Genomic DNA, 26984 nt, shown 5'->3' on the forward strand with positions numbered 1-26984 from the left:
AGAACAAAAAGTTTCACAATTTGTATGGAAACACAAAAGATCCCGTATAGCTAAAGCAATCTTGATGAAGAAAAATGGAGCTGAAGGAATCAGGCTCCCTGACTTCACACTACACTACAAGCTACAGTAATCAAGACAGTATGGTATGGCACAAAAATAGAAATAAAGATCAATGGAACAGATTAGAAAGCCTAGAGATAAACCCATGCGCATATGGTCACCTTCTCTTTGAGACAGGAGGCAAGAATATACAATGGAGAAAACACAGCTGCTTCAGTAAGTGCTGCTGGGAAAACTGGACAGCTACATGTACAGGCATGAAATTAGAACACTCCCTAACACCGTATACGAAAATAAACTCAAAATGGATTAAAGACCTAAATGTATGGCCAGACACTATAAAACTCTTAGAGGAAAACGTAGGCAGAACACTGTATGACATAAATGACAACAAGATCCTTTTTGACCCACCTCTTAGAGAAATGTAAATAAAACCAAAAATAAACAAATGGGACCTAATGAAACTTAAAACGTTTTGCAAAACAAAGGAAACCATAAACAAGATGAAAAGACAACCCTCAGAATGGGAGAGAATATTTGCAAACGAAGCAACTGACAAAGGATTAATCTCCAAAATATACAAGCAGCTTATGTGGCTCAATATCAAAAAAAACAAACAACCCAATCCAAAATTGGGCAGAAGACCTAAATAGACATTTCTCCAAAGAACATACACAGATTGTCAACAAACACATGAAAGGATGCTCAACATCACTAATCATTAGAGAAATGCAAATCAAAACTACAAGGAGGTTATCACCTCACACCAGTCAGAATGGCCATCATCACAAAATCTACAAACAATAAATGCTAGAGAGGGTGTGGAGAAAAGGGAACCCTCTTGCACTGTTGGTGGGAATGTAAATTGATACAGCCACTATGGAGAACAGTATGGAGGTTCCTCAGAAAACTAAAAACGGAACTACCATACGACTCAGCAATCCCACTACTGGGCATATACCCTTAGCAAACCACAATTTTAAAATAGTCATGTACCACAGTGTTCACTGCAGCTCTATTTACAATAGCCAGGACATGGTAGCAACCTAACCTAAGTGTCCATTGACAGATGAATGGATACAGAAGATGTGGCACATATAGACAATGGAATATTACTCAGACATAAAATGAAATTGAGTTATCTGTAGCAAGGTGGATGGACTTTGAGACTGTCATACCGAGTGAAGTAAGTCAGAAAGAGAAAAACAAATACTGTATGCTAACACATATATATGGAATTAAAAAAAAAAAGGTTCTGAAGAACCTAAGGGCAGGACAGGAATAAAGACGCAGACACAGAGAATGGACTTGAGGACACGGGGAGGGGGAAGGGTAAACTGGGACCAAGTGAGAGAGTAGCACTAACATATATACACTACCAAATGTAAAATAGATAGCTAGTGGGAAACAGCTGCTTTGCACAGGGAGATCAGCTCAGTGCTTTGTGACCACCTAGAGGGGTGGGATAGGGAGGGTGGGAGGGAGACGCAAGAGGGAGGAGATATGGGGATGTATGTATATGTATAGCTGATTCACTTTGTTATAAAGCAGAAGCTAACACACCATTGTAAAGTAATCATACTCCAATAAAGATGTTAAAATAAAAATAAGAAAAAATGAAAGATTAACGTCATTGGTAAAAAGCACTACAAAAGCAGAAACAACAACAACAACAAAAAAAATGAGACGGGGACATACCCAAAAGGACAAGAAAAATGTTCACCAGAGAGTAATAAGGGTCTTTAAAAGGCAATGTATTGGCACTAGGAAACAGGGAGGGGATGTGTGAATGGGAAAAAAATGCAAAAAACAAATGAATAGGAACTTTGAAGCTGACAAAGAAGAAAGCATGGGTGGCTGGGAGAGTGGTGGTCATTAACAGAAATAAAGAAATCAGGAAGAAATCTTTTAAAATGAAAGTATAATATCGTTTGATGGCTACTCCTAAGAACTAGGTTACCATTACTAGGAACTTAGCCCAGATAAGTCAGGTTTGACTAACCCCAGTAATAGTTACAACATGGTGATTGTGGGATCAAGTTATTAAGTTATTCCAAATACCCCAAAGAAAAATAATCTATTCTCTATTGATTATAATAAATGAGAACCAAATACAAGGAACAAAGACTTATCAACGAAGATATCATCAATGAAGTGTCATGTTAAATACACTAAAAAATAACAATTCATCTACCTCTACAACTTAAACACTGAATCATAAAATAATGTCTCAGGAAATGTTATACACATAGGAGTAATTATTCTTTAATCAATAAAGATAGCAAATTTTTACTGTAAGCGTACAATGAATGAAAAACAGCAAAGAATACATAACTAGAATAAGACCAGATACAGACAGAGGAAAAGATAGCTATTAATGGGGTGGGAGGTGGGTGAAATGGGTAAGTTGGTCAAAAGGTACAAACTTTCAGTTACAAAATAATGAAGTTCAGGAAATGTAATGTACAGCATGGTGACTATAGTTAATAATAATGTATATTTGAAAGTTGCTAAGAGAGTAGATCTTAAAACTTATCACCAGAAAGAAAAAAAATTGTAACTATGTGTGGTGATGAATGTCAGCTAGAGTTATTGTGGTGATCATTTCACAATTTATACATATACTGAATAAATAAAAAGTAAATTTTTGAAAGATAGTTATTAATGTAAAACAATGGTAAGGTAACCAAAGCCTAGTCCATAAATGCACAGGTGAACTCTTAGCCTACTCTCCCTGTGCAGAATCTCATGTTCTTTGTAACAAACTGCAATACCCGAGCTAAAGAGCAATAGGCAAATCAAACAAACCAAAAATAGAGAGATTATAATATTAACATCACACAAAACAGAATTCACAAATGTTAAATTCACAATGAAAATACAACTCATATGATCCTTTATACAACTAATAATAAGGCAGCAAAATGGTTTAAAAAATCTTAGTACCTTTATTTTATATATTTTCTTTTCAAATTTCTGTAAAAGACCATCGATTTTTAAAGCAAAAATTAAGCAATTGAGACGCTTCCAGTGTATAGAGTAGTAAAATATAAGCAATGAGAACATAAAAGGTGGAGTAGGTCAATGGAATTGTGCTGTTGTAATGTCCTTACACTCTTCATGAAACACTGTGATATTAATTGAAAGTAGATTATGATAAAGTAAACATGCATGTAATACTTATTCCTACAGCAGGTTATTACCTAAAAGTTTTGCCTTAAGTTAAATCTGATTTTCCAATAGAAACAATGGAATTAAATGAAGATGTTTTCCTAGGGACTCAAATTCAAGGCCTCCCTCTGGTGCTCACTGCAGAGTATACTTCGTTGTGGCAATGCCCCAAATTAGCAATGCACAGCCTGAGAGGAGGTCTTCTCCCAGAGCCCGCCCATCCTCGATGCTCCCCCCAACTGATCTAACATGGCTCCCTGTCTCCAGGTCAAAGCCTCTGAGGACACTCCTCTAACCACTTCACTCTCCACCCTTCTCTCTCCTACAATCCAAGGCTCTCCAGCCTATTGTTTTGCTGCAAAAACTTCTTTTGCACTTCTAGACTTTTGCACTTGTGTGCCTAGATGGGATGATTCTATAAATCTATAAATTCTATAAATTTTGCAACTTAAAAAAAAAAATCTCAGAAATTCAAGGAAATATTGAAGAAACTGCAATAGTAGTGGGAGACTAAAATATCTGTGTCTGACAGATCAAGAAGATTAAAAAAATAATAATTTGGAGTATGTAAATAGTAACTTTAAAAATATAAACTTATCAATTTCTATCTAGAGAGAATCCACCTTACCTATTCCTACCATGTCCAAAGGATATTTGCAAACACTTAGCTTCTTTACTTTCTCCACATCTATCAGGCTTCTGCAGTAGTCATTTCCTTCCCCATCCAGCTTAGGTTCCATGGTCCACTACTCCAACTACTCTCTCACCCTCTTCAATCCTTTACTCCAATGAAATTACACTGCATCTGCCTAAAAAATACCTACCCATGATTAATTCATCTACCCACCATCTTTGTGCATTTTTAGCAAGCAACTGAATGCTAAGTGTAACTCAGGAGAGAGAGGAATCACATCACTGTGTAAACCAGTGTCTTCACCCCCAAACTCTACGTAGTCTCATTGCTTCACACAGCCTTTTGATATCTATTTACAGAGCATTTACTATGTTTCAACGCCAGTTCCAAGAACTGATGATGGAGGGGTAAACAAAACAGTATGGTTTCTGTCCTCATGGAGCTTACTGTTTAATAAGGGAGACAGATATAAAAACAACAAAATAAACAATTATGTAATTTCAATTGTGATAAGTGCTTCTAGGGAAAGTATTAAGAGTACAGTCGGTCCATACGTGCCCAAGCAGAACCTATGGATACCCAGGGCTGAATGTACTATGTCATTTTATATAAGGGGCTTGAGCATCCATGGATATTGGTATCCACAGGGCAGGGGTTGGAGGAGGTGTCCTGGAACCAATCCCCTGAAGATACTGAGAGACGACTGTATATTATAGGGGAACCTGGTTTAGTCTGAAATATCTGGATAGGCTCCCCCTGAGGAAGTGACACTTAAACTGAAATCTAAATTAAGGAAATTAGGTAAAAGGGATGGGGGAGGTGAGGAGGTGCTGGGCAAGGAGAATGAGGGATTAGTGTTCTGGCAGAAAAATCAGAATGTGTAAATGTCTGAAGACTAGTGAGCACATGGCATGTTTGACTAACTGAAAGAAGGCTGGTTTAAATGAGGCAGAAGGGAAGAGAGAAAAGTGGTGTGAAATGAGGTTAGCACTGATCAAGTCACTCAAGATTTTAAGGTCATGCTGAAGATTTTAATGCTCAGAGCAAAGGGAAACTTTTGAGGCGCTATCATCAAAAAAAATAGAGCTGGGGCTTCCCTGGTGGCGCAGTGGTTGAGAGTCCACCTGCCGATGCAGGGGACACGGGTTCGTGCCCCGGGCCGGGAAGATCCCACATGCCGCGGAGTGGCTGGGCCCGTGAGCCATGGCCACTGAGCCTGCACGTCCGGAGCCTGTGCTCCGCAACCGGAGAGGCCACAACAGTGAGAGGCCCGCGTACCACAAAAAAAAATAAAAATAAAAGTAGAGTTTATTTTTGTGGTTTTTAAGTATCATTTTGCCTATAACGTGGAGAATGGATTGGAAGGATGCAGGGAATCCTGTTACAAGGTTTCAGTTGTAATCCAGGCATTTTTTACTGGTGGCTTGGACTAGAATGGTAGCAGTGGAGAATGAGAGAAGTGGACAGATCAGAAAGATTTAGTAAGTAATCTGAAAGACGCTGATTCATTGGACAGTGGCTGGTGTGAGGTGAAGGGAGGAGCGGGGAAGAGAAATACATCTCCAGGTTTGGGGCAAAGGAAGCTACCATGAACTTGGTTTATATACGTCAGTTTGACATGCTTGTGAAATATACAAGTGGAGATGCCAACTAGGCAAGTTGGATATACAAGTCTGAAAATCAGACGAAAGATATAGGCTAGACATATAAATTTAAGAATCATCAGAAAATGAATAGTAAACTAAGCCATGGCATAGAGAAAACTGAAGAGGGAGAAAGATGGTCTAAAAGGAGCCTTAATAACTTCTCAAAAGCTAAAGGTCAGGTGGAAAAGAAAAAGCTAAGAGGAGGCAGAAGCAGCAGCCAACAAAGGAGGAAGAAAACTAGCAGAGGTTGTTCCATAAAAGCCAAAGAAGGGAGTGCTGTAAGAAGAGGGGAGTGGTCAACAGCATGAAATGCTACTCAGAGATCATGGAAGGGACTGAAATACAGCCACTGGACTTAGTAATACTGAGTGACTTTAATAAGAACTTAACAGGAGCTCTGATAGGATGTGACACCAGGTTGGAGAAGACTAATGAGTACCCAGGAGAAAAGGAAATGAAGGCAGCAAATGTAGAAAGTTCTTCTAAGAAACTTGGCTAAGAAGGGGAGGAGAAAAATGGGGACTGGGAGAGTAGATGAAAGGATAAGTAAAGTAGAGAAAGGGTTTGGGGGTTTCTTCTTGTTGTTCTTATTTTTGTAGTTCAGAATAGAAGAGAAATAAGCATGTTGTAGGCTGATGGGAAAAGAATCTAATAAGGAAAACTGAAGATACAGGAAAGAGAAGAATTTCCAATCTCAACTGTGACCTTCAAGGCTGATGGGCAATCGGTTTCTATATGTCAGCCCTTTCATCTCCATCACAGTTATTTCAGACCTTTCCACTCTCTTCAAACTTCCAACCCCACATCTCCTACTTTTCAAAATAAAGAGAGCAAAGAACCCATCAAATGGAATTTCAAATTCTTATCACAAATTTCCACTTTGATCCCATCTGTTCTTATCCCTCTTGAATGCCAAGTTGAACAAGCTTTCTCTCAACTGCAGTCATTCTTAACCTATGCACCTCTCCTACTTCTTCCATGGCTTTTGGGACATTCCTACTCTCCTATCTCCTTCCTACTTCTATGATGATTCTTTCTCTGTCCTGGACCTATATTCCTCTTTCTCCATCTGTGACTTCTCCTTTCATCTAATTATAAAATTTATTTTCTTTTTATTGTGTGTCATACCTTTCTAAGCACTTTCTCACATCTCATTTTGATCCTTACTTGTTGAATTGATAAGTCTCAACTATTGAGATATAAACATAGAATACTTTTATTTTTCCCCCATATAACTAACTACTCAGTTGAATCCTAAACCTGCTGAGTATGCTCAGTGAAATTCCACAGTTTTTCAGTCACATTCAATTATCAAAGCTTGGTTTTTAAATCCCATCTACAGACAACCTGCCTAACACAAGTGAGAATTACATGCTTTAGCAGATGCTTGTGGTGGGGAAGAACACAGCTTGTCCTCACGGTGTCTCTCCTCTCGTCCTCACTGTGTCTCTCCTCTCGCCCTCCTCTGTACCCCTTCAAACTCTCCTACATTCACAAACTTATGTCCTTGCCATAAGTGGCAGCTGTGGGAACACAGCAATATCCTACTTATTATAGAGCTCACCAGTTATTAGTGATGGATCTACTACAGTCATCAGCCAGTCCTTCTCCAGGGACTAAGGTGATACTGACCACCAAAAGAATCAAGTGCTGCCAGGCAGAGATGCACCCCTAATCTTTCTCTGAATCAATTTGAAGTCAGTGGTCTCTACTGATCTCTGCAGTACATGGTAATTTCTGCACAGGGAACATTCATGGTTCTCTAGGCAGTGGTCAGGTTCACCCTGGCTCCCTCTGCCCAAGCAGTATCTGCCTCAACTCCAACAGAGGTTGGTATATTTTACCTAACCAAGTGTCCCCATAGGAAGCCCCTATTACTCCAACATCTTCACTAATGTACACAATTCTACCCTCACATAAATCGTGAGATGCACTGGGGTTCCTCTTTACTTGGTCAATGACAAGTCCCATCCTATCTCCTTCCAAAGAAAGCATACTACCGTAAAGTCCCTTCAAGCCCAGCTGGCATGAGCTACTCCAGCAAGCTTATTATGCTATGAAACTTCTAAGGGAGATGTAGGTACCACTCTCTATATTCAAGGATGCCCCCAATATTCCAGAGCCACACATCCAGTTCCCCCAGGTTGAAATGGAAAAAAGGGAATGGAAAGTACAATATGTTCCCAGTATGCTTTTCCCCAAAATCTCTCAACATATTCCACAGGCACCAAAATCAGCACGGCAAAGATCCAACCAGAGAACAAGATGCCAGTTTCCTGCAGCCATACACACAAACTTCACAAGCAATTCACGCACCACATCAAACTTCATTAACTGTGCACTCCCCAAAAGGCAATCTCCCCCTAGCCCACTTTATATGGAAGAAGGGGAAATGCAGTGGTGATGGTCAGATTACAGCTTTGCTGAAAAAGTCAGCTCTTAGCAAGTCATGCAGTGAAGTAGCTGATGGCATAACAGGCATGCCTTTAAACGAAAAAAATGAGAATTTTAGCCTCTTGATTAAAGAGATTGGCTCTGGTCAGCAATCCTGGTTGATACAGTTAAGATACTTTTTCATGCTGTACTTATCATGTGAATTACATAATACAGGAGTTATTAACTGCATTTTACGTATGAGACAAAGAATTGAACTGTGGTTACTTAACAAAGGCGTTGCACAAAAATCACGAAGAAGGATAAATATTGTCAGTAAATCTACAAAATAAAGGCTGAATGCACCTGTACAATGAGGATCTATAAAATGAGGGTTATACATCTTACAGTGGTTCTAATCAAATGAGATAATGGATAGAAGTGCTTTTAAAATGAGAATAGAACAAAACATAAATAGAACTCCAGTTATTATATACCCAGCACATGGATAAAGCAAATATTAAACTGTATATTTTTACATCACCACCTGTAAGTCCTAGATGGGGAGAGGAGCAGAGTTGGGTATGAAATTAACTTTTAAGCTCCCAGATTTTATTTCTCAGCATAAACCTTTGAGCATCTTGACACAGTACAAAGAATAGAGAACACATTTCTACTCCTCTGTCAAAATCTTCTCCATTCTTTCTTTCTTTTTTAATTAAAAAAAATATATTTATTTATTAATTTATTTTTGGCTGTGCTGGATCTTCATTGCTACACGTGGGCTTTCTCTAGTTGCGGTGAGCAGGGGTTACCCTTCGTTTTGGTCCGTGGGCTTCTCATTGTGGTGGCTTCTCTTGTTGCGGAGCACAGGCTCTAAGCACACGGGCTTCAGTAGCTGTGGTACATGGGCTCAGTAGTTGTGGCTCACAGGCTCTAGAGCACAGGCTCAGTAGTTGTGGTGCACAGGCTTAGTTGCTCTGCGGCATGTGGGATCTTCCCGGACCAGGGATCGAACCCATGTCCCCTGGATTGGCAGGCGGATTCTTAACCACTGTGCCACCAGGGAAGTCCCTATATTGCATTATCCTACTTTGTATTTGAAAATTCTCATAATAAAAAGTTAAAAATTAAAAAAAATTTTTTTAAATCTTCTCCATTCTTGTAATCTACAACTTGCACAACCAATTTCTATTACTGTTAAACTTTCACAAAGCTTTGACAGGACTGAAAATAAAAGCTACACTGTCTTTGTTTCATAGATATGTTGATTTGTATCATATTTTAGATTCCACATATAAGTGATATCATATGGTATGTGTCTTTCTCTTTCACTAGAGATGATAATCTCTAGGTCCACCAGTGTTGCTGCAAATGTCATTATTTCATTCTTTTTGATGGCTGAGTAATATTCCATTGCATATATATAATAATTTTTTTTTTAAAAAAAAGCTACACTGTCTTATGGCAAGTCTAGCTTCCCTGAATACAGTATCAGAGATAGGTGCAAGAGTTTCTGCTCATCACAGAGACATGGCCGCAATTGGTCCAACTCACTTCTATAAAGAAGTACACATTTGACAAATTTGATTTCTTCAGTCAACCTTTTGTTATTTTTAATCACAAAATAAAAGAATCTGCTGATCTTATTGATCTCTAGGGATGACCTAAAGATTATCTAGGCCCACATGCTCATTTTATATAAGAAACTATAACCCAAAATTAAATCCAATAGTGTTTTCTACCACAACATGCTGATTCATTCCACCCCAATGATATGATTTTCCTTAAAAATATTTTTCTTAAAACATAAAAAGTTTTACATGCTGATAGTAACAATATTAATTGTGACAACCAAAGCATAAATTTGGGTGATTTCAACCACTGTTCATTCTGAAAACTGCTTCTGAAGAGTCATATTTTTAGGCTAGTTTAAAACATTTTGGCTGTTTCCAGTTTTAGAGGAAACATAGCTGTTGTGTCAACATGTAACTTTGCTTTGACCCTTCGGACATTTCAAAGGTTAAACAATGAATTCCAGGATTTTCAACCATGTTCACTGTAGAAACAGAAGCTACCTCTGTAATATTTCTATGATGATGTATCATTCTGGTTTTTCTCAAAATAATTTTATTTAGTATAAACTAATACAGTATATAGTTTGTATCTACTAAATGGCCAGACTTTCTAGTGAATTTTTAGAGCCATATTATGCTATGTGTCTGTTTAATATACTATTACAAATACAAGGTTATCTAAAATTAGAAAACACACCTTACAATGACATCCTAATCCCGCCCAGGATTGTTTATGGTTAGCCATCAATCTCACTTTTCCCTGATCACAGTGAATTAGAAGAGTGATAAGTATCTCAACAGAAAAGAAGCAATGTCCAATTAAAGACATTAAACAGGAAACCAAAGAATGTGAAAATCTCACTAATGCCACCTACAGTACCAATGGAGAACACAGATAAGAGATTTTTTAATAAATTGTGTATATGTGTACCTATCCCTTAATTTCTTGCCTAGGACTATGTATCAAGACAACTTTCTACCAAATCTTGCACAGAATATAAAAGTACATAAGTAGGTAATGCAAACAACAACAACAAGGGTACTCTTGAAAAATCAAAACAAAGAAAAACCTGACACACTCACAGAAGCAGAGAGTAGAACAGTGGTTGCAAGTGATAGGGGAAATAGGGAGATGTTGGTCAAAGGGTACAGACTTTCAGTTATAAGATGAATAAGTTAAGCAGATCTAGCGTATAGCATGGAGACTACAGTTATTATTAAAGTACTGTGTACTGAGGCAAATTATCAAGTCAGACGGAGCAAAAATTGGAGAATCTGACTTCAAATGGATTACAAAGCCTCAAAGCAAAGCTTACCTTACATTCCACCACACTCTGATCTGATTCACAAGTTACATAGATTTCATCTACAGCCCGGCGAAGATTGTCAAAAAGGAATGCCCAGTATCGAGCTCTTAGATCAATTTTCCGAGGGTGCCTTGTTTTAGTGGGACTTTTATCAAAGTGTTTATCTCCAGTTGTAGATGACGTTATTTTACAGTCTACTGTAGTGTTCTGATGAAATAAAACAAAACATGAAAAAGTATTTTTTAAAAGCCTCCAGGAACTGGATTTTTGTATAAATCAAATTTTTCAACATAAATACTTAAAAACATGACATTCTTCTTTTTAGCTTATATCACACTGAATTCATCAAAACAAAACTTCTCAACTTAAATAAAAGCGGCAGGTTTGTAAGGTCAATTACATGTTTCATTGAAGATTAGGATGATTTTAATGGTGAACAGACTCAGTCAAAAAGGAGCACTAAAGTGGCTCCTGATTTACTAAAATATGTGTATGGCACATTTACATACAGTAACAAATAACAGATACTAATTTCAACATTTTGAAATTGCTTGTATATATTCTTTTCATTTAGAAATGACATATCTATACTTATATTCAGTTACTGAATTTTATCTTAAACGTTTTTCCACTAAAAGTAAAAATATATAAATACAAAACAATTTACTAGAAAAGAACACTGATTAATAAAACCAAGCATCAGCTACAGAGCAGACTCACCAAATAAAGTAACTATAGTATTCTATGACCCAATGTTTCCTCAGCTGCACAGGCGGACTTTGAAAATACAAGATTATATTCTATACTTTTATAGACTGTACCAAAGAATCATTCCCCCACAAACAGGAGCGTGCAGTTTACATAAAGACCTGAACTTCTCACTAGAAGTACAAAGGAGTTGCTTATCTCTCTGTGGCTACTTAAACTGATAAATAAATAAATACTAACCTTGTACTACAGTTACAACAACAAACAATCTCAAGTTTCTTTGGGTTGTTTTGTATGTGTGTATGTCATTCCTGTTAGCTTGTTTGTTTTTCCTTTTCATAGAAGAGCCCCAGAGTGAAGAATATCCAAAATAGAAGCTAATACTCTCCTGTTTTATTTTAGGCTTTGGCCTTCAATGTAACAGTGATTCCTATACTTCAAAAATCTTTTATAGCCAATCTTCGGTTTATATAGAATCTTCACTATCAAAAGTCAAGCAAACAAAACATATATACTCACAAAGACATGCACACTTAAGAGGCTGAGATGGAGCTGCTCATCCACCACAGTCCCCCATCCAGACTAAGGTTGTCAGACTCAGCAAATAAAAATTAGTAAATATTTTATCTGACAGCCTTAGTCCAGGCCCAAATTCTCAACACTCAAGCAATAAAATTTAAAGTAATCATCAACAACCCACAAAACCTTTGCTTCAATGGCTCTCCAAGCACTTTCCAACCCTAATAGTAAATGATAAATCATGATGGCAAATACCCACTCACACAAATTTTAAAGTATGTATTATTAGCTCTACTTTACAGCTTAGAAAATTGAGATTTAGAGGCTGATTTGTCCAAGATCACATAGCCACAGGAGACTATCTTCCAGTTAGAGCTCTGCAATTACACCGCTGACTTCCCATTACACTGCACCCCAAGGCCCTGTGCTAACAACCCTTTACCGAATATTCCAGACCACCTCATTTCTCTTCCTATATACCACCCAAAGTTAAAATTAACTTGAATTTTCCTGAATTATACTTCCTTCACAAACTTCTTAGAGCGATCAGCAAAACACTAGTAGCTTCCTGTGAATTCAGATCCTAATCTTATAAAATTCTCAAAAATAATTTAACTCATCTTCACCCATTTATGTATTTACCCTATCATGCATCCATATGTATATGACTCAAATACTTTAACCAACCTTTCTTAAAATGTAGAATAGGCAAAACTGCTTTTAGGTTAAGATGTTTCTATTCTCCGTGATTGCTCTATGTGAGGCTTTTACTAAGAAAGACTCCAGAAAGGCAGAAACTACAGCTAGGTAATTCCATCTGAAGGGCAATGTACTATACAAATTTGACATTTAAGCTTGACAAAAATAGTACTTTATATTTGCACATTTATTTACATTTTATGAAGGGCTTTTGAAAACATATCATTTAATCATCACAGCAAACTATAAAGACAGGACAAATATTGAAATATTATTATTCCTATTTTGTAGATGACAAAATCAGTAAGATTCAATTTCTTGACCAAGTCAAAAGGCTGAGTGACAGAACTGGGACCAGAACTGAGTCTTCCAACTTCTGCTCCAATGTTCATAAAGCATTTCACATAGCACCTAGCACACAGTAGTACCCATATAATGTTAGGTATAATTATAGTGGGAAAGACAAAGAGGTGAAGAAATATGCTCACAGAAAAATGTGAATAAACTAATGGCAAAATTGCCAAATTTGTGAAGAAAGGTAGAAGAAGCATATCAAATTGTAGAGGCTGATAAGTTTGTATAAAGTTTCAAAATACAGCGCTCTTACGTACCACTGATAAAAATAACAGCAGTGATAATGATAACTGCAGTGGCATCTAATATTCATGTCATACTTGCTATGTGCCAGACACTGTGCTAAGTGCTTTCCATACAGTTATACTTCATTTAATCTTTGAAGCAATTTTATATCACAGTTACTATTATTAGTTCCATTTTATAGAGGAGAAAACTGAGGTTTAGCTAAATTAAATGATAAACCCAAGGTCTCACACTAAGTAAGAGACAAAGCCAAGATTCAAAATCAGGTAACTATCCCATTGTTATGACTTACTGTGCCTGTTTCCAAGACATTCAACAGAAGACAAAGCAACCTAAACTTCTGGAAAAAGCTAGACACAACTGAATCTCATGTTTTAAATAAAATTCAATATAACAAATGTTATACTATTTTAATCAATCACTTCTGAGAGAAAAAGAGGAAAAAAGAAAGAAAGGAGAGGGAAAGGGGAAGGAGGAAATTGAGATTTCTGACTCACCTCTCTTAGAACTCTCATCAACTCCCCTGAGAATATGAAGAAACCTATGGACCTAAACCTCTGACAACAGCTTGTCTTTTTACTGTCTCCATATTTAGTCTTTTCTAGAATGTTCTAAGGTTGGAATCATACAGTATGCAGCCTTTTCAGATTGGCTTCTTTTACTTAATAATATGCAATTACTTTCCTCCATGTCTTTTCATGGCCTGATAGCTCATTTCTTTTTAGAGCTGAATGTACCACAGTTTATTTATCCATTCACCTACTGGATATCTTGGTGGCTTCCAGGTTTGGCAATTATGAAAAAGGCTGCTATAAACATCCATGTGCATGTTTTTGTTTAGACATAAGTTTTCAACTCATCTACATATATACCAAGGGCATGACTGCTGATCACAAGGTAAGAGTATGTTTACTTGTGTTAAGAAACTGCCAAACTGTCTTCCAAAGTGGCTGAATTTCCACTCTGAATTCCCACCAACATTGAATGAGAGTTTCTGTGGCTCTTCATCCTCACCAGCATTTGGAGTTATCAGTGTTCCCAATTTTGGTCATTCTAATAGGTGTGTGGTAGTAGCTCATTGTTTTAATTTGCATTTCCCTGATGACATATGATGTGGCACACCTTTTCATATGCTTATCTGCCATCTGTACATCCTCTTTGGTGAGGTGTCTGTTAAGGTCTTTGGCTCATTTTTCAATCAGGTTGTTTCAATGATTGAAACATTGAAACATGTTTAAAAAAAGAGTCCTTTGTATATTTTGGATAACAGTCTTTTACCAGATATCTTTTTCCAAATATTTTCTCCCAAGTCTGTGACTTGTCTTCTCATTCTCTTGACATTGTCTTTTGCAGAACAGAAGTTTCTAATTTTAATGAAATCCAGCTTATCATTGATTTCTTTCAGAGATCATGCCTTTGATACTGTACCTAAAAAGTCATCACCATATTCAAGGTCATTTAGGTTTTCTCCTATGTTATTGTCTAGGAGTTTTATACTTCTGCATTTATGGTCAATAGTCCATTTTGAGTTAATTTTTGTGAAGAATGTGAGGTCTGGGTCCGGATTCATTTTTTTTTTTTTTTTGTCGTATGGATGTTCCAGCACCATTTGGTGAAAAGACCACCTTTGCTCCATTGTATTGCCTTTGCTCCTTTGTCAAAGATCAGTTGACTAATTATGCAGGTACATTTCTGGGCTTTCTATTCTGTTCCATATATCTATTTGTATTTTCTTTTGCCAATATCACACTGCCTTGATTACTGTAGCTTTATAGTAAGTCTTGAAGTTGGTTAGTGTCAGTCCTCCAACTTTGTTCTTCTCCTTCAATATTTTGTTGCCTATTCTGGGTCTTTTGCCTCTCCATATAAACTTTAGAATAAGTTTATTGATATCTACAAAATAATTTGCTGGGATTTATTGAATATATTCTTCAACCTGGGAAGAAATGACATCTTGACCATATTGAGTCTTCCTATTCGTCAACATGGAATGTCTCTCCATTTATTTAGCTCTTTGAGTTCACTCATCAGAGTTTTATAGTTTTCCTCATATAGATCTTATACATATTCTGTTAGGTTTATACCTACCTATTTAATTTTGGGGAGTGCTGATATAAATGGTATTGTGGTTTTGGTTTTTTTTAAGATTTATTTTATTATTTTATTATTTATTTATTTTATTTATTTATTTTTGGCTGTGTTGGGTCTTCGTTGAGGCATGTGGGATCTTTCACCGCAGCACGCAGGCTCTTCATTGTGGTGTGCGGGCTTCTCTCCAGTTGCAGCATGCGGATTTTCTCTCTCTAGTTGTGGTGCATGGGCTCCAGGGCATGTTGACCCTGTAGTTTGCAGCATGTGAGCTCTCTCGTTGAGGTGCATGAGCTCACTAGTTGTGGCGCGCAGGCTTAGTTAGTTGCCCTGCAACATGTGGGATCTTAGTTCCCTGACCACGGATCAAACCCTGCATTGTAAGGCAGCTTCTTTACCACTGGACCACCAGGGAAGTCGCAATGGTATTGTGTTTTTAATTTCAAATACCACTTATTCATTGCTGGTACACAGGAAAGCAATTGACTTTTTTATGTTAATCTTGTATCTTGCAAACTTCTGTAATCAATTATTAGTTATAGGAGTTTTTTTGGTTGATTCTTTCAGATTTCTTACATAGATGATCATGTCATCTACGAACAAAGACAGTTTTATTTCTTCCTTCCCAATCTGTATACCTTTTATTTCCTTTTCTTGTCTTATTGCATTAGCTAGAACTTCCATTATGATGTTGAAAAGCAATGGTGAAAGGGGACATCCTTACCTCATAACTGATCTTAATGGGAAAGCTTCTAGTTTCTCCCATTAAGTATCATGTTAGCTGTAGGGTTTTGTATTTTTTTTTAATTAAGTTGAATAAGTTCCCCTCTATTCCTTGTTTAGTAAAAGATTTTTATCATCTTTTCTAGGTGTAGAATTTTGTCAAAGTTTTTTTCTGCATCATTGATATAAAACTAGGTTTTTTCTTTTTTATCCTGTTGCTGTGATGAATTCCATTGATTTATTTTAAATTACGAACCAACCTTGCACCTCTGGGATAAATCCCACTTGCTCATGGTGTATCATTCTTTTTATTGTGGGATATGATTTGCTAATATTTTGTTGAGGATTTTTGTATCTATGTTTGTGAGAGTCACTGGTCTGCAGTTTTCTTGTAATGTCTTTGTCTGGTTTTGGTGTTAGAATAATGCTGGCCTCATAAAATGAGTTAGGAAGCATTCCCTCTGCTTCTACCCTCTAAAATGGATTGTAAAGAATTGGTATAATTTCTTCCTTAAATGCCTGGTAGAATTCAACAGTGAATCCACCTGGGCCTGGTACTTTCTGTTTTGAAAGGTTATTAATTATTGATTTAATTTCTTTAATACATTTAGGCCTATTCGGAGTGTCTATTTCATCTTGAGTGAGTTTTAACAGATTATGTCTTTCAAGCTATCAGTCCATTTCATCCTGGTTATCAAATTTGTGGCAAAGAGTTGTTCATGGTATTATTTTATTGTCCTTTTAATGCCCATGGGATCTGTACTGAAATGAATAAGTAGGGACATGCAATAGGACTTTGGGACAGTACTATCCATATGAGGTTAGCGGTCGTAAGTGTCAGAAGAGCCTTTCAACATAACTGATACTTTTCTCCTGCCACTTTCAAATGCATGGGGCACAGAGCAGAATAGGCAGAAAAGTGGCTATAATGAGGACAACTCTGTCAAGCGTGTACTACCAAGGGGCAGGGTAGCCAGACAGTTGGGAGAGTGGGCAAGAAGGCAATTATCACAGACAAACCATAGAATCTCAGGTGGATATCCAGGAAAGTGTGGTCATATGGAGGATGAGGGATAATGAAAGGGTGGTAGGATCAGTAAATTATAGATTGCATGGGGTTGAAGAATTGTTAGAGTCACATGATCACAGAGAATAAGGCAGGAGGAGAGATGACAGGTAGAAAATGGGATGGCTGAGACTGAGATCCTGGAGGGAGAGTAGTTGTTAGTGAGAACAAGGCAAGAGTCTGACCATCAGAATGAGTAGAAGACAAAATTATTGGAGGAAAGAAATGCAAGAAATTGAGAGGACAGCAGTAATGGTGTAGAGCATGCAGTGAGCCTGAAAATTATATCTTCAAGGAATAAGAAGTGACCTGGAAATCTGTAAGTGCTGCAATAAGAAGAGGGAGCAGGTGGTATAGTCTGATGGCATGTCCTTCAAATCTGAGGAGTTTTAGGAGATGGGAGGGAGAACTGCCCGAAATGCCAGTGAGGAGCAAGCAGGAAACCTAACCCACCTCTAGGATCACAGGTAGGAGTGCTGTGGGGGAAGAAAACAACTACTACTTAAAACAACTGTGGAGGAAGCAGTATCCCCACACGTGAGTTGGAATTTACCTAAAACAAGAAGGTAAAGGGAATGTGCAGGGAAGAGAGGAACAAAGAAAGTTTTGCTGATGGTAAACCTACTTCTAGAGGGCAAAGTTGTAGGATTTCACAAGTAATCCAGAGGCATTTCCCTGATTACTACTGAAACTGAGCATCTTTTCACAGGTTTACAGGCTATTCAGGTTTCCCCCATTTTTTATTGGGTTATTTGTCCTTTTTCTGATGAATTTTAGCTCTTTATGAAGTCTTTGATGAATGCTATCTTCTCCCAGTCAATCTCACCTTTAACTTTGTTTAAGTGAGTTTTTTAGTATATAAATTTAATTTTGATATAACATATCCATCAGTTATGCTTTTTGTCTTGTCTAGGAAAGCCTCTTCTAATTCAAGGTCATAAAAATATCCTTCCAGATAATCTTAATTTTTTTGTTTTCTCATTTGGTCTTTAGCCCATCAATAATTTTTTTTATATTACATGAAAATATCCTTATATTTTATTTGTAATTTAATTGCATTACAGTCAGAGAACATGCTGTGTCTGACTTCTATATTCTTGTCTGACTTGTATTTACTGAGACTTCTTTATAACCTAGGATGTGATCAATTTTCGCATGTGCTTTGTGTACACTATTTGAGTGCCAATAAATACACACATATACATGCATACATATACATACATATATGTATATGTATTTATGAGATCAGTCATAATTGCATCTTAATTCTATCTTCTTGCTATTTATTCCTGCTTGATCAGTTTCTGAGTAAGAGATATGAATATTTACCACTATGATCATGAATACACTTTCCTCCTTGTAATTCTGTTAGTTTGGGCTTTAAATATTTCAAGCCCATGCTGTTAGGTACCTAAAAGTTTTGTACTTTTATACTTTTTGGATGATTATTCTTTTCACCATTATATAATTTCTATCTTTCTGTAATCAATACTTTTCATGTTGAAGTCCATCTGGTTTGATATGAATATTGCTATTCTAGCTTTAGAGCACATCTAGAATATCAAGTATTTTGCCTGGATTTTTTTCTCTTTCTTTGTTTTAAACTTTCCTTGAAATTTTAAATATGTCTCTTATAAGCAGTATACAGCGCAATCTAAAATGAGAGGTTTAATTCAATCATCTGACTTTTAAGAACTGAATTTAATCAGTTTACATGTACTGATATTATGTTTGCTGAAATATTTATACTTAGTATCTACCATTATCTTTCATGTTTTTCACTTACTATGATTTTTCTTCTTTTTTTCTTTCTCTTTCCTTCTATTTAGTTGAAAAGCTTTGTTTTATTCACTTTCTCTTTTCCTCTGTTTATTTGGAAATTGTGCCCGCTTGTTTTAGTCCTTTAGTAGCTAGCCTTAAACAAGGACTTCTTCCTAAATAAGACAAGGATTTTATCACGTTAACTCCCTTCCAAACTCCCTACGGTCTTCTGTGTTAACACTGTTTAAGATTATAGCTCCACCTTTCTAAATTTAATTGTGTGAGTGCTTTTGAAAACCATCAATAGTTAATGAGATTTACTAAAATATTTTACAGCTATCTTTTTATCAAGCTCCCTCCTACAGGTTACCTTTTCTTCTTGCTGAAGTATGTCTTTAATAGTCCCTTCATTAAGCATCTGTAGGTGGCAAACCCTTAGCCTTTGTACATCTAAAAATGGCTTTATTTCACTCTTGCACTTGAATGATCATTTGAATGGGCACAGACTTCTGGGTTAAAAGTTATTTCGCCTTATAACTTTGTAGATATTGGTCCACTGTTCTTTTGTTCATTACAAGATTATTGTTATTCCTCTGTGCTTTTGTTTACTTCCTGGTATTTTAAGAATTTTATCCTTAACATTTTGCAGGTTCTCTAGAATGTATCTAAGTATAAATCTATTTTTATTTATCCTGCTCAGCTCTACAGTTATGCTCTGAATCTCTTGAGAACTCAAAGTAAGGAAAATTTTAAACATCATTTTTCCAAATATTGCATGCCCACTATTTATTCTCTATTTCAAAAGTCCTAGAAGGCATATGTTAGAATTTCTCAATCAAATTCTCTTTCCAATTTTCCATCTCTTTAGTTCTCTGAGCTACATTCTAAATCCTCTTAAGTAGTTAGTGTCTTCCAACTCACAAATTCTCTCTTTAACTAATCTCTCTGTCCAATATATCATTTATTCTTACTAATTGCAGGTACGAATAAAAAATTAAAATTTCACGGACAACATTTTCATTTGTAAGATGTTCACTTTTATCTATAAATGTTCAAAATTCATATCCATCTTTTATTTCAGAATTTTCCTTTTTGCATTATATTTAATCTTTCCTTTGAGGAATTTAAACTTGTTTCTTTGAAAGTCCTCTTTAGAAAAATGACCATTTTTCATTACCTCAGGAGTAAATTCTCTCATTTGTGGAATGTGTTGTTTATATCTTACGATATTATTTTCCTCATGTGCCTTGATATTTTGTTTTGCAAACTTATTTTGCATTTAAGTTTGTTTTATTTTAGTTTTTCACTTTGCTCACCCTAACTACATGTGTACTAGTTTTATGGTTACCATCATCTGGCCCACCATGGTCCCCTTCCAGAGGCCTTTTATTGGGGACTTAAAGCTCTCACCCTTCAAGAATATAGCAGACCCAGTCATGAACCAGAGGGCCACTCTCTTTTATTGCTTCAGATATCAATTATCACAGGCCACAACCCCAGGCAGATTGTAGTGTTCTTTGTCTCCTAGTGCAGAACACTGCACAAGCCTAAAGTTTTATGCCATGAGCCTGGATCTGTTTTCCCACCACAATCAGGGTGTTTCAGCCTCCCTTATATAGGACTTGTCCAGTAAGTGTGTCCCCAACTCCACTTATCTGTGAATATATGTGTTTGTTTTATTTCTGATCCAGAGAGATTTTTATTTTATTTTTGAAAATCCTTTGTCTCTTTAATTTTTAAAAAATATTTTATCATTGATGCCTCTTGTATGAGAGGACTAGGGAATATTTTATGAACTCACAATGCCACCTTGATTAGAAGTCCATGTTTTCCTTATGTGTAGTTTGGGGTTTACATAATACATATTGGTATATTTAATAACATCAAACTAAAATAATATATATGAAAGGTTCAGGGAAAATAACTACAGATTACAGAGCTAACTATAAATATGCCAAAACACTTTTAAAAATAAGGTAGGCTTGTGTTCTCTAAAATTTTAGTAGAACAATCTGAAAAATTTTAGATTCAATACATCTTTATTATCCTACATCCAAAAGACTTCATTATACCTAGAAAGTAAATCATAGAAAAATCACAAATATGGAATGTGCAGCAGAGGAGTTAAGAGCATAAACTGTAGAAATTGATGGCATGGGTTCAAATCTTGGCTGTGTCACTTACTAGTAAGTTACATAACCTCTCTCTACCTCAGTTTTCTCATTTGTAAATGAAGAATAATGCCTACATCAAAGGGTTGTTATAAGAAACAAATTAGTATCTGTAAAGTATTTAGTACAAGTTAGGCACATAATACTACATACACATTTGTTAAATAAAGGATGTTACATTAAATTTTTATATGAAGATAAAATATGCAATATTCAAATCCTGAAAAATTAGATTTTATAATTGAAATTAATCACAAAAAAGTAAACAGTTGTATATGCTGTACCTGTTTTGTCGTTTTATGAGTGCCTTGAATTGTCCTCTTTGATTTTCCACCAGTTTGACATTTAGATTTTCCTTCAAGGCAAAAATAGATAAATATATAGATCAACAAATAGATAATATAAAACTGAACTGTGCAAATTATCCAGGCATACTAACACATAATCTCCTTCCAGAGACCACAGAACAATCTATACATGGCCAACATGAACTACAGATGTCATAAAAAACAAATTTCCAAGGTCCCAGAGACTGCTTTTATTGAATGGCTTTCTCAGAATAGGAAGAAAATCAACTTCGTCAAGAAGTCAGATAGTCTGATAATTTAAAAACAAAATCAGGTTAGTGACACTCTTCAGCTTATATATAGCTCCTTTGAAAATAGTTCTTTGAATTCAAATTTTAGTTTGACAATAAAATTAAGAATACATGTTTTTTTTGTTTGTTTGTTTTTGCAGTACGCGGGCCTCTCACTGCTGTGGCCTCTCCCGCTGCAGCGCACAGGCTCCGGATGCGCAGGCTCAGCGGCCGTGGCTCACGGGCCCAGCCGCTCCGCGGCATGTGAGATCCTCCCGGACCAGGGCACGAACCCGTGTCCCCTGCATCGGCAGGCGGACTCTCAACCACTGCGCCACCAGGGAAGCCCAAGAATACATTTTTTTACCATATAAAAACTCAGTATTTTCTGTTTTAATTTATCTGATTTATGAAATATATAGTTTCATTTTGAAAAGGGACATTTTCAGTTCTTTGTATTTCTGCAGCAGATACAGCTTTCTCACTTGCTCTTTTTTATAAGAAAAACACTAACTACTGTTTTATAATCACTCTATTCTTGAGAGCTATTCCAAAACAGGAGTAAAATTCTGTAATGTACAACAGACTTGTTTTCCTTTTTGCAAAATAATTTTGGGCCAAGATCCCTGAAGCAGTACAAATGAAATGAACCATAACACCTACTATCAATTTATCTGCACATCAGAGGGCCTCCGGGCCTCCCTCACTGTTCTACCAGGGGTGGAGGCAGAGAACTCTCCACCCCCACACAGCCTTTTATTCATCCTTTCATCATAGAGAACAATGTATCAGAGGCTTCTTAGAATATCCAGGAGAATAATCAGCTTAGAACAAGTACCAGAGGAGACAGGAATAAAACAAAGAACAGAAGAAAACTTTTAAAAATTGAATTATCATCCTCAGAAACATCTGAGTATAGATGACAGCCATAAAACAAGAACGAGTTGATATTTTTTAAAAAGCAAAATAAAGATTTTTCTGTAAGTGGCAACGTTTTAACAATATAAAATAATCCTTAAAAATTATGAAGTTAACATTTTTCCTTTGTCATCATTATTATAGATATTCAGAACGTTCTAATTCTTTGTGCTCTTATTTCCATTAGTTTGCAATAAGCATAAATGAAGCTTTAAAATAGTACTGGCCGGGCTTCCCGGGTAGTGCAGTGGTTGGGAGTCTGCCTGCCAATGCAGGGGACACGGGTTCAAGCCCTGGTCTGGGAGGATCCCACATGCCGCGGAGTAACTGGGCCCGTGAGCCACAATTGCTGAGCCTGCGCGTCTGGAGCCTGTGCTCCGCAACGGGAGAGGCCGCGGCGGTGAGAGGCCCGCGCACCACGATGAAGAGTGGCCCCTGCTCACCGCAACCGGAGAGGGCCCTCGCGCAGAGGCGAAGACCCAACGCGGCCAAATTAATTAATTAATTAAACAAATTTTAAAAAAAATAGTACTGGCCAATTTTTTATGTACTTATGTGCAATATCAGGATATATACAGATATAGGATTCATTATTATATTTTCTTTCCTTTTATGTTTTTTGAGTAGAAGCAATTTTAATAGTAACACCTTCAGACTACGTTGTGTTCTGAATAACCCATGAAAAATGAGAAAATTTCATAAAACAGTATTTATAACATAGAGCAACCATGAGATATTTCTAGGTTTCTTGCCACTTTTGTACTAAATAATGTTGATATATATTTTCTATAAAACAAATGAAGTAATAGTAAGCTCCATATGACAATTTTAGCTAGTAAGGAGCTAGATTTAAAAAGAAAAATTTAATTTCCACCTCTATTTAATAGTTTTTGTGATCCAAAAGAACTGCTCTCTAAAAATACCTAATAAGACTGACAAATGAGTGAGGTGGATGGACCTAGAGTCTGTCATACAGAGTGAAGCGAGTCAGAAAGAGAAAAACAAATACCACATGCTAACACATATATATAGAATCTAAAAAAGAAAGAAAAATGGTTCTGAAGAACCTAGGGGCAGGACAGGAAGAAAGACAGACGGAGACGTAAAGAATGGACTTGAGGACAGAAAAAATCTAAATCTCCTAAACTTTAAAAAAAAACTAATCTGCCAGTCATAATAACACACCCAATTTCATTCCTATGTGAAACAGTGAAACTAACAATATCATTTTCATTTGTGTATTAGGTAAGATAAAAAATCAATTAAAAATTATTTCTTATTTAATACATACTAATTTGCCCAAGACTTCTAATTATAAACAGTCTTCAGTCTGTCTACTGTTCAAGACTAAATACATTCTTCTAATTTACAACAAAAATGAAACTTTTTTTTTAATACATACCATCATCATCTTTGCTTTCTAGTGGAACACTCCAAGCTATTAGGTTTCTTGCTGTACGACCCTCCTCTGCAACTATTCTCCTTACTTTGTCATGACTATTGGAGCGCTGGAATGAAGCCTATGCACAGAAAAGAGAACATGTATTAGTTTATTAAATTAGTCAACATAAAAAATATATCTGGCAGACAAATTCATCATTTCTATTATTTTCTCAGAAAGGAAACACTTAAAACTAATTTGGGATCGGAAACGTGCTTAGACAGAAATAAGAGTAAGTCCCAGATCTTTTTTACTTCTAAAAAGACTGAATTTTACAACTTTAAAAATAAATAAATCATTTCAAGAATGAATTCAACCTAAGGTTTGAAAAACTGTCCTAAGGAGCACAAACACTGCTGTGTACCCATTTCAGCACCACTCCCCCGTATGTATCACAGGTTAAAGAGGGTACATATTCCCTCTGAAAGCTCTCGGCAACAAAAAATGTTTTCAAGACTCCTATTTTTTTCCCTACAGATACTGCTAAAGTAAATTTTCACTCAGCTGTAAATTTCCACTGCATAATTTATCTCCAAGTTATTGGGATCTAAATAATAATTCCTATAAACTAACATATTTAAGTTGCAAAATTTTAAACTCTGCCCTACTGCACACAATGTGTGTATGTATACATGTAAGTGGTGTGTGTGTGTGTGTGTGTGTATTCTTGCTTTCTCTAGTTCCACACAGCTGAAAGCAACACTAGCCTACAGGTTCAGCCCCAACAAAACCCTGGGCCAATGGAAGCCAGATCCAGTAATGTAAAGGAAATTACCTTCCCACTAATGAATGCTATATGAAAATAGCCCACTTTTATTTTCTGTTGTAATAAGATCATGGATGCCTTTTCTGTCTTCTTTTGCTTCTCTATATTTTTATTTTTATTTTTTTACTTTTTTTTTTACTTTATTCTTTTGTAACATCTTTATTAGAGTATAATTGTTTTACAATGGTGTGTTAGTTTCTGCTTTATAACAAAGTGAATCAGCTATACCTATACATATATCCCCATATCTCCTCCCTCTTGTGTCTCCCTCCCACCCTCCCTATCCCACCCCGCTAGGTGGTCACAAAGCATTGAGCTGATCTCCCTGTGCTATGCGCTGCTTCCCACTAGCTATCTATTTTACATTTGGTAGTATATATAAGTCCATGCCTCTCTCTCACTTTGTCCCAGCTTACCCTTCCCCCTCCCCGTGGCCTCAAGTCAACTCTCTACGTCTGCATCTTTATTCCTGTCCTGCCTCTAGGTTCTTCAATACCAGAAAATAGCCCATTTTTATAAGTCAAGAATCTATGAAAAGAAAACGGCTCTAAAGCATCCCTATGAGCACAAGGATGCAGCCTCCTTGCCCAACCCTTAACTCCATGTGGGAAATCTACCTCTTTCTGAAAAGAATTCACTCCTGGCCCAGCCCAAAATTCTAGTCCAACTAATGAGTGAGTTCATCTTCTCTTCTAGTTCTTGCCAGTCTAAACTCTTAGCATCCCTGGAATCCTTAGTCAACAACAAATTTACTGGACAATTACTATGTGCCAAGCACTGTGTAAAACACCGAGAAGAATACAAAAATATAAGGTAATATACGTGTCCTCAAAGAATTAACAATCCAAATGAGTGAACCAAACACATAAGAGCAAAAACTAATATATGAATTAATCAGTATGGTATCTAGTCTCCAGATGCCCCCCTTCCCCTCAATAAACCACTCCTGCTGGTGTTCATGCCCTTGTGTAATCCCCTCCCCTTGAACCTGGCTTTTTGACCTATAAAATGAGGTGAAAGTGACACTGCGTAATTTCTGAAAATAGGTCATAAGAAGCTTTGCAGTCTCTACCTGGGTCTCTTGGAATGCTCCTTCTTAGGATATTCATTATTGAAACCCAGCCATCCATGCCATGAGAAGCCAAAGCCACCAGTAGAGAGACCACGTAAAGTCAGCACTGATGGACAGGCCCAGCTGAACTCCCAGCTGACAGACAACATCCACTGAGCCATCTTGGACATTCCAGCCCAGTCAAGCCCCCGGATGAATGCTGCCATCCCAGCACCCCAGGGCAGAAAAACCACCTAGTCAACCCATAGTATCATGACAGGTAACAGGAACTATATGTATGCATACTAATCCACAATAAACACATCTGTATTTCTGTATCTATCTGTATAGAGATATTGAAAACTGTGAGTTTATATTAATACCTCTGATACCTCTGATTTCTTTTTTTAATATTTATTTATTTATTTTGGCTGCACAGGGTCTTAGTTGCAACACATGGCATCTTCCTTGCAGCATGCGGGATCCTTAGTTGCGGCATGCAGGCTTTTTAGTCGCAGCAAGTGGGCTTCTTAGTTGAGGCATGCAGACTTTTAGCTGCGGCATAAGGAATTCTCAGTTGCAGCATGTGGGCTTCTTAGTTGCAGCATGCAGACTCTTAGTTGCGGCATGGATGCAGGATCTAGTTCCCTGACCAGGGATCAAGCCCAGGCCCACTGCACTGGGAGCTCAGATTCTTACCCACTGGACCACCAGGGAAGTCCCAATACCTCTGATTTCAATCCTACATCATAGGTTCATTTTAGCCTTCCCCTTTCCTTATTCGTAATTTCTTTCTCCAACAGTAAGAAACCCAGCTCTCATCATCTAAAATATATTTACTTACCTGTTCAATTCTAATATATACATAAAGTAGTTTCAAAAAATAAAGGGGGGAATTCCCTGGCGGTCCAGTGGTTAGGACTCTGTGCTTTCACTGACGAGGGTCTAGGTTTGATCCCTGCTCAGAGAACTAAGATCCCACTAGCCACGCCATGTGGCCAAAAGTAATAAAAAATAAGTAAATAAAATAAAATAAAGTAGTTTCATAACTGCTAACCCATGTCTCTGTGAGAAACACACTTACTAACAAGATTATATTTCTATACAGTTCCATCTTTAGCCTTACAG

General features: G+C 36.8%; 1 protein-coding gene across 2 annotated transcripts in view; it reads right to left on the bottom strand.

The window, feature by feature from the left end:
- Positions 1-26984, bottom strand: part of SCAPER (S-phase cyclin A associated protein in the ER) — a 493827-nt gene that overhangs the window by 413151 nt on the left and 53692 nt on the right. For both annotated transcript variants that reach the window (XM_030874887.2, XM_030874885.2), the window contains exons 3-5: positions 24001-24118; positions 21388-21458; positions 10778-10975 (exon numbers count right to left, since the gene is read on the bottom strand). In XM_030874887.2, coding sequence (XP_030730747.1) covers positions 10778-10975; positions 21388-21458; positions 24001-24118 — 387 coding nt within the window. The remainder of the gene's footprint in view (positions 1-10777; positions 10976-21387; positions 21459-24000; positions 24119-26984) is intronic.

This window comes from Globicephala melas, chromosome 2 (genome assembly GCF_963455315.2).
Source record: "Globicephala melas chromosome 2, mGloMel1.2, whole genome shotgun sequence".
In the NCBI taxonomy this organism is placed as follows: Eukaryota; Metazoa; Chordata; class Mammalia; order Artiodactyla; family Delphinidae; genus Globicephala; species Globicephala melas.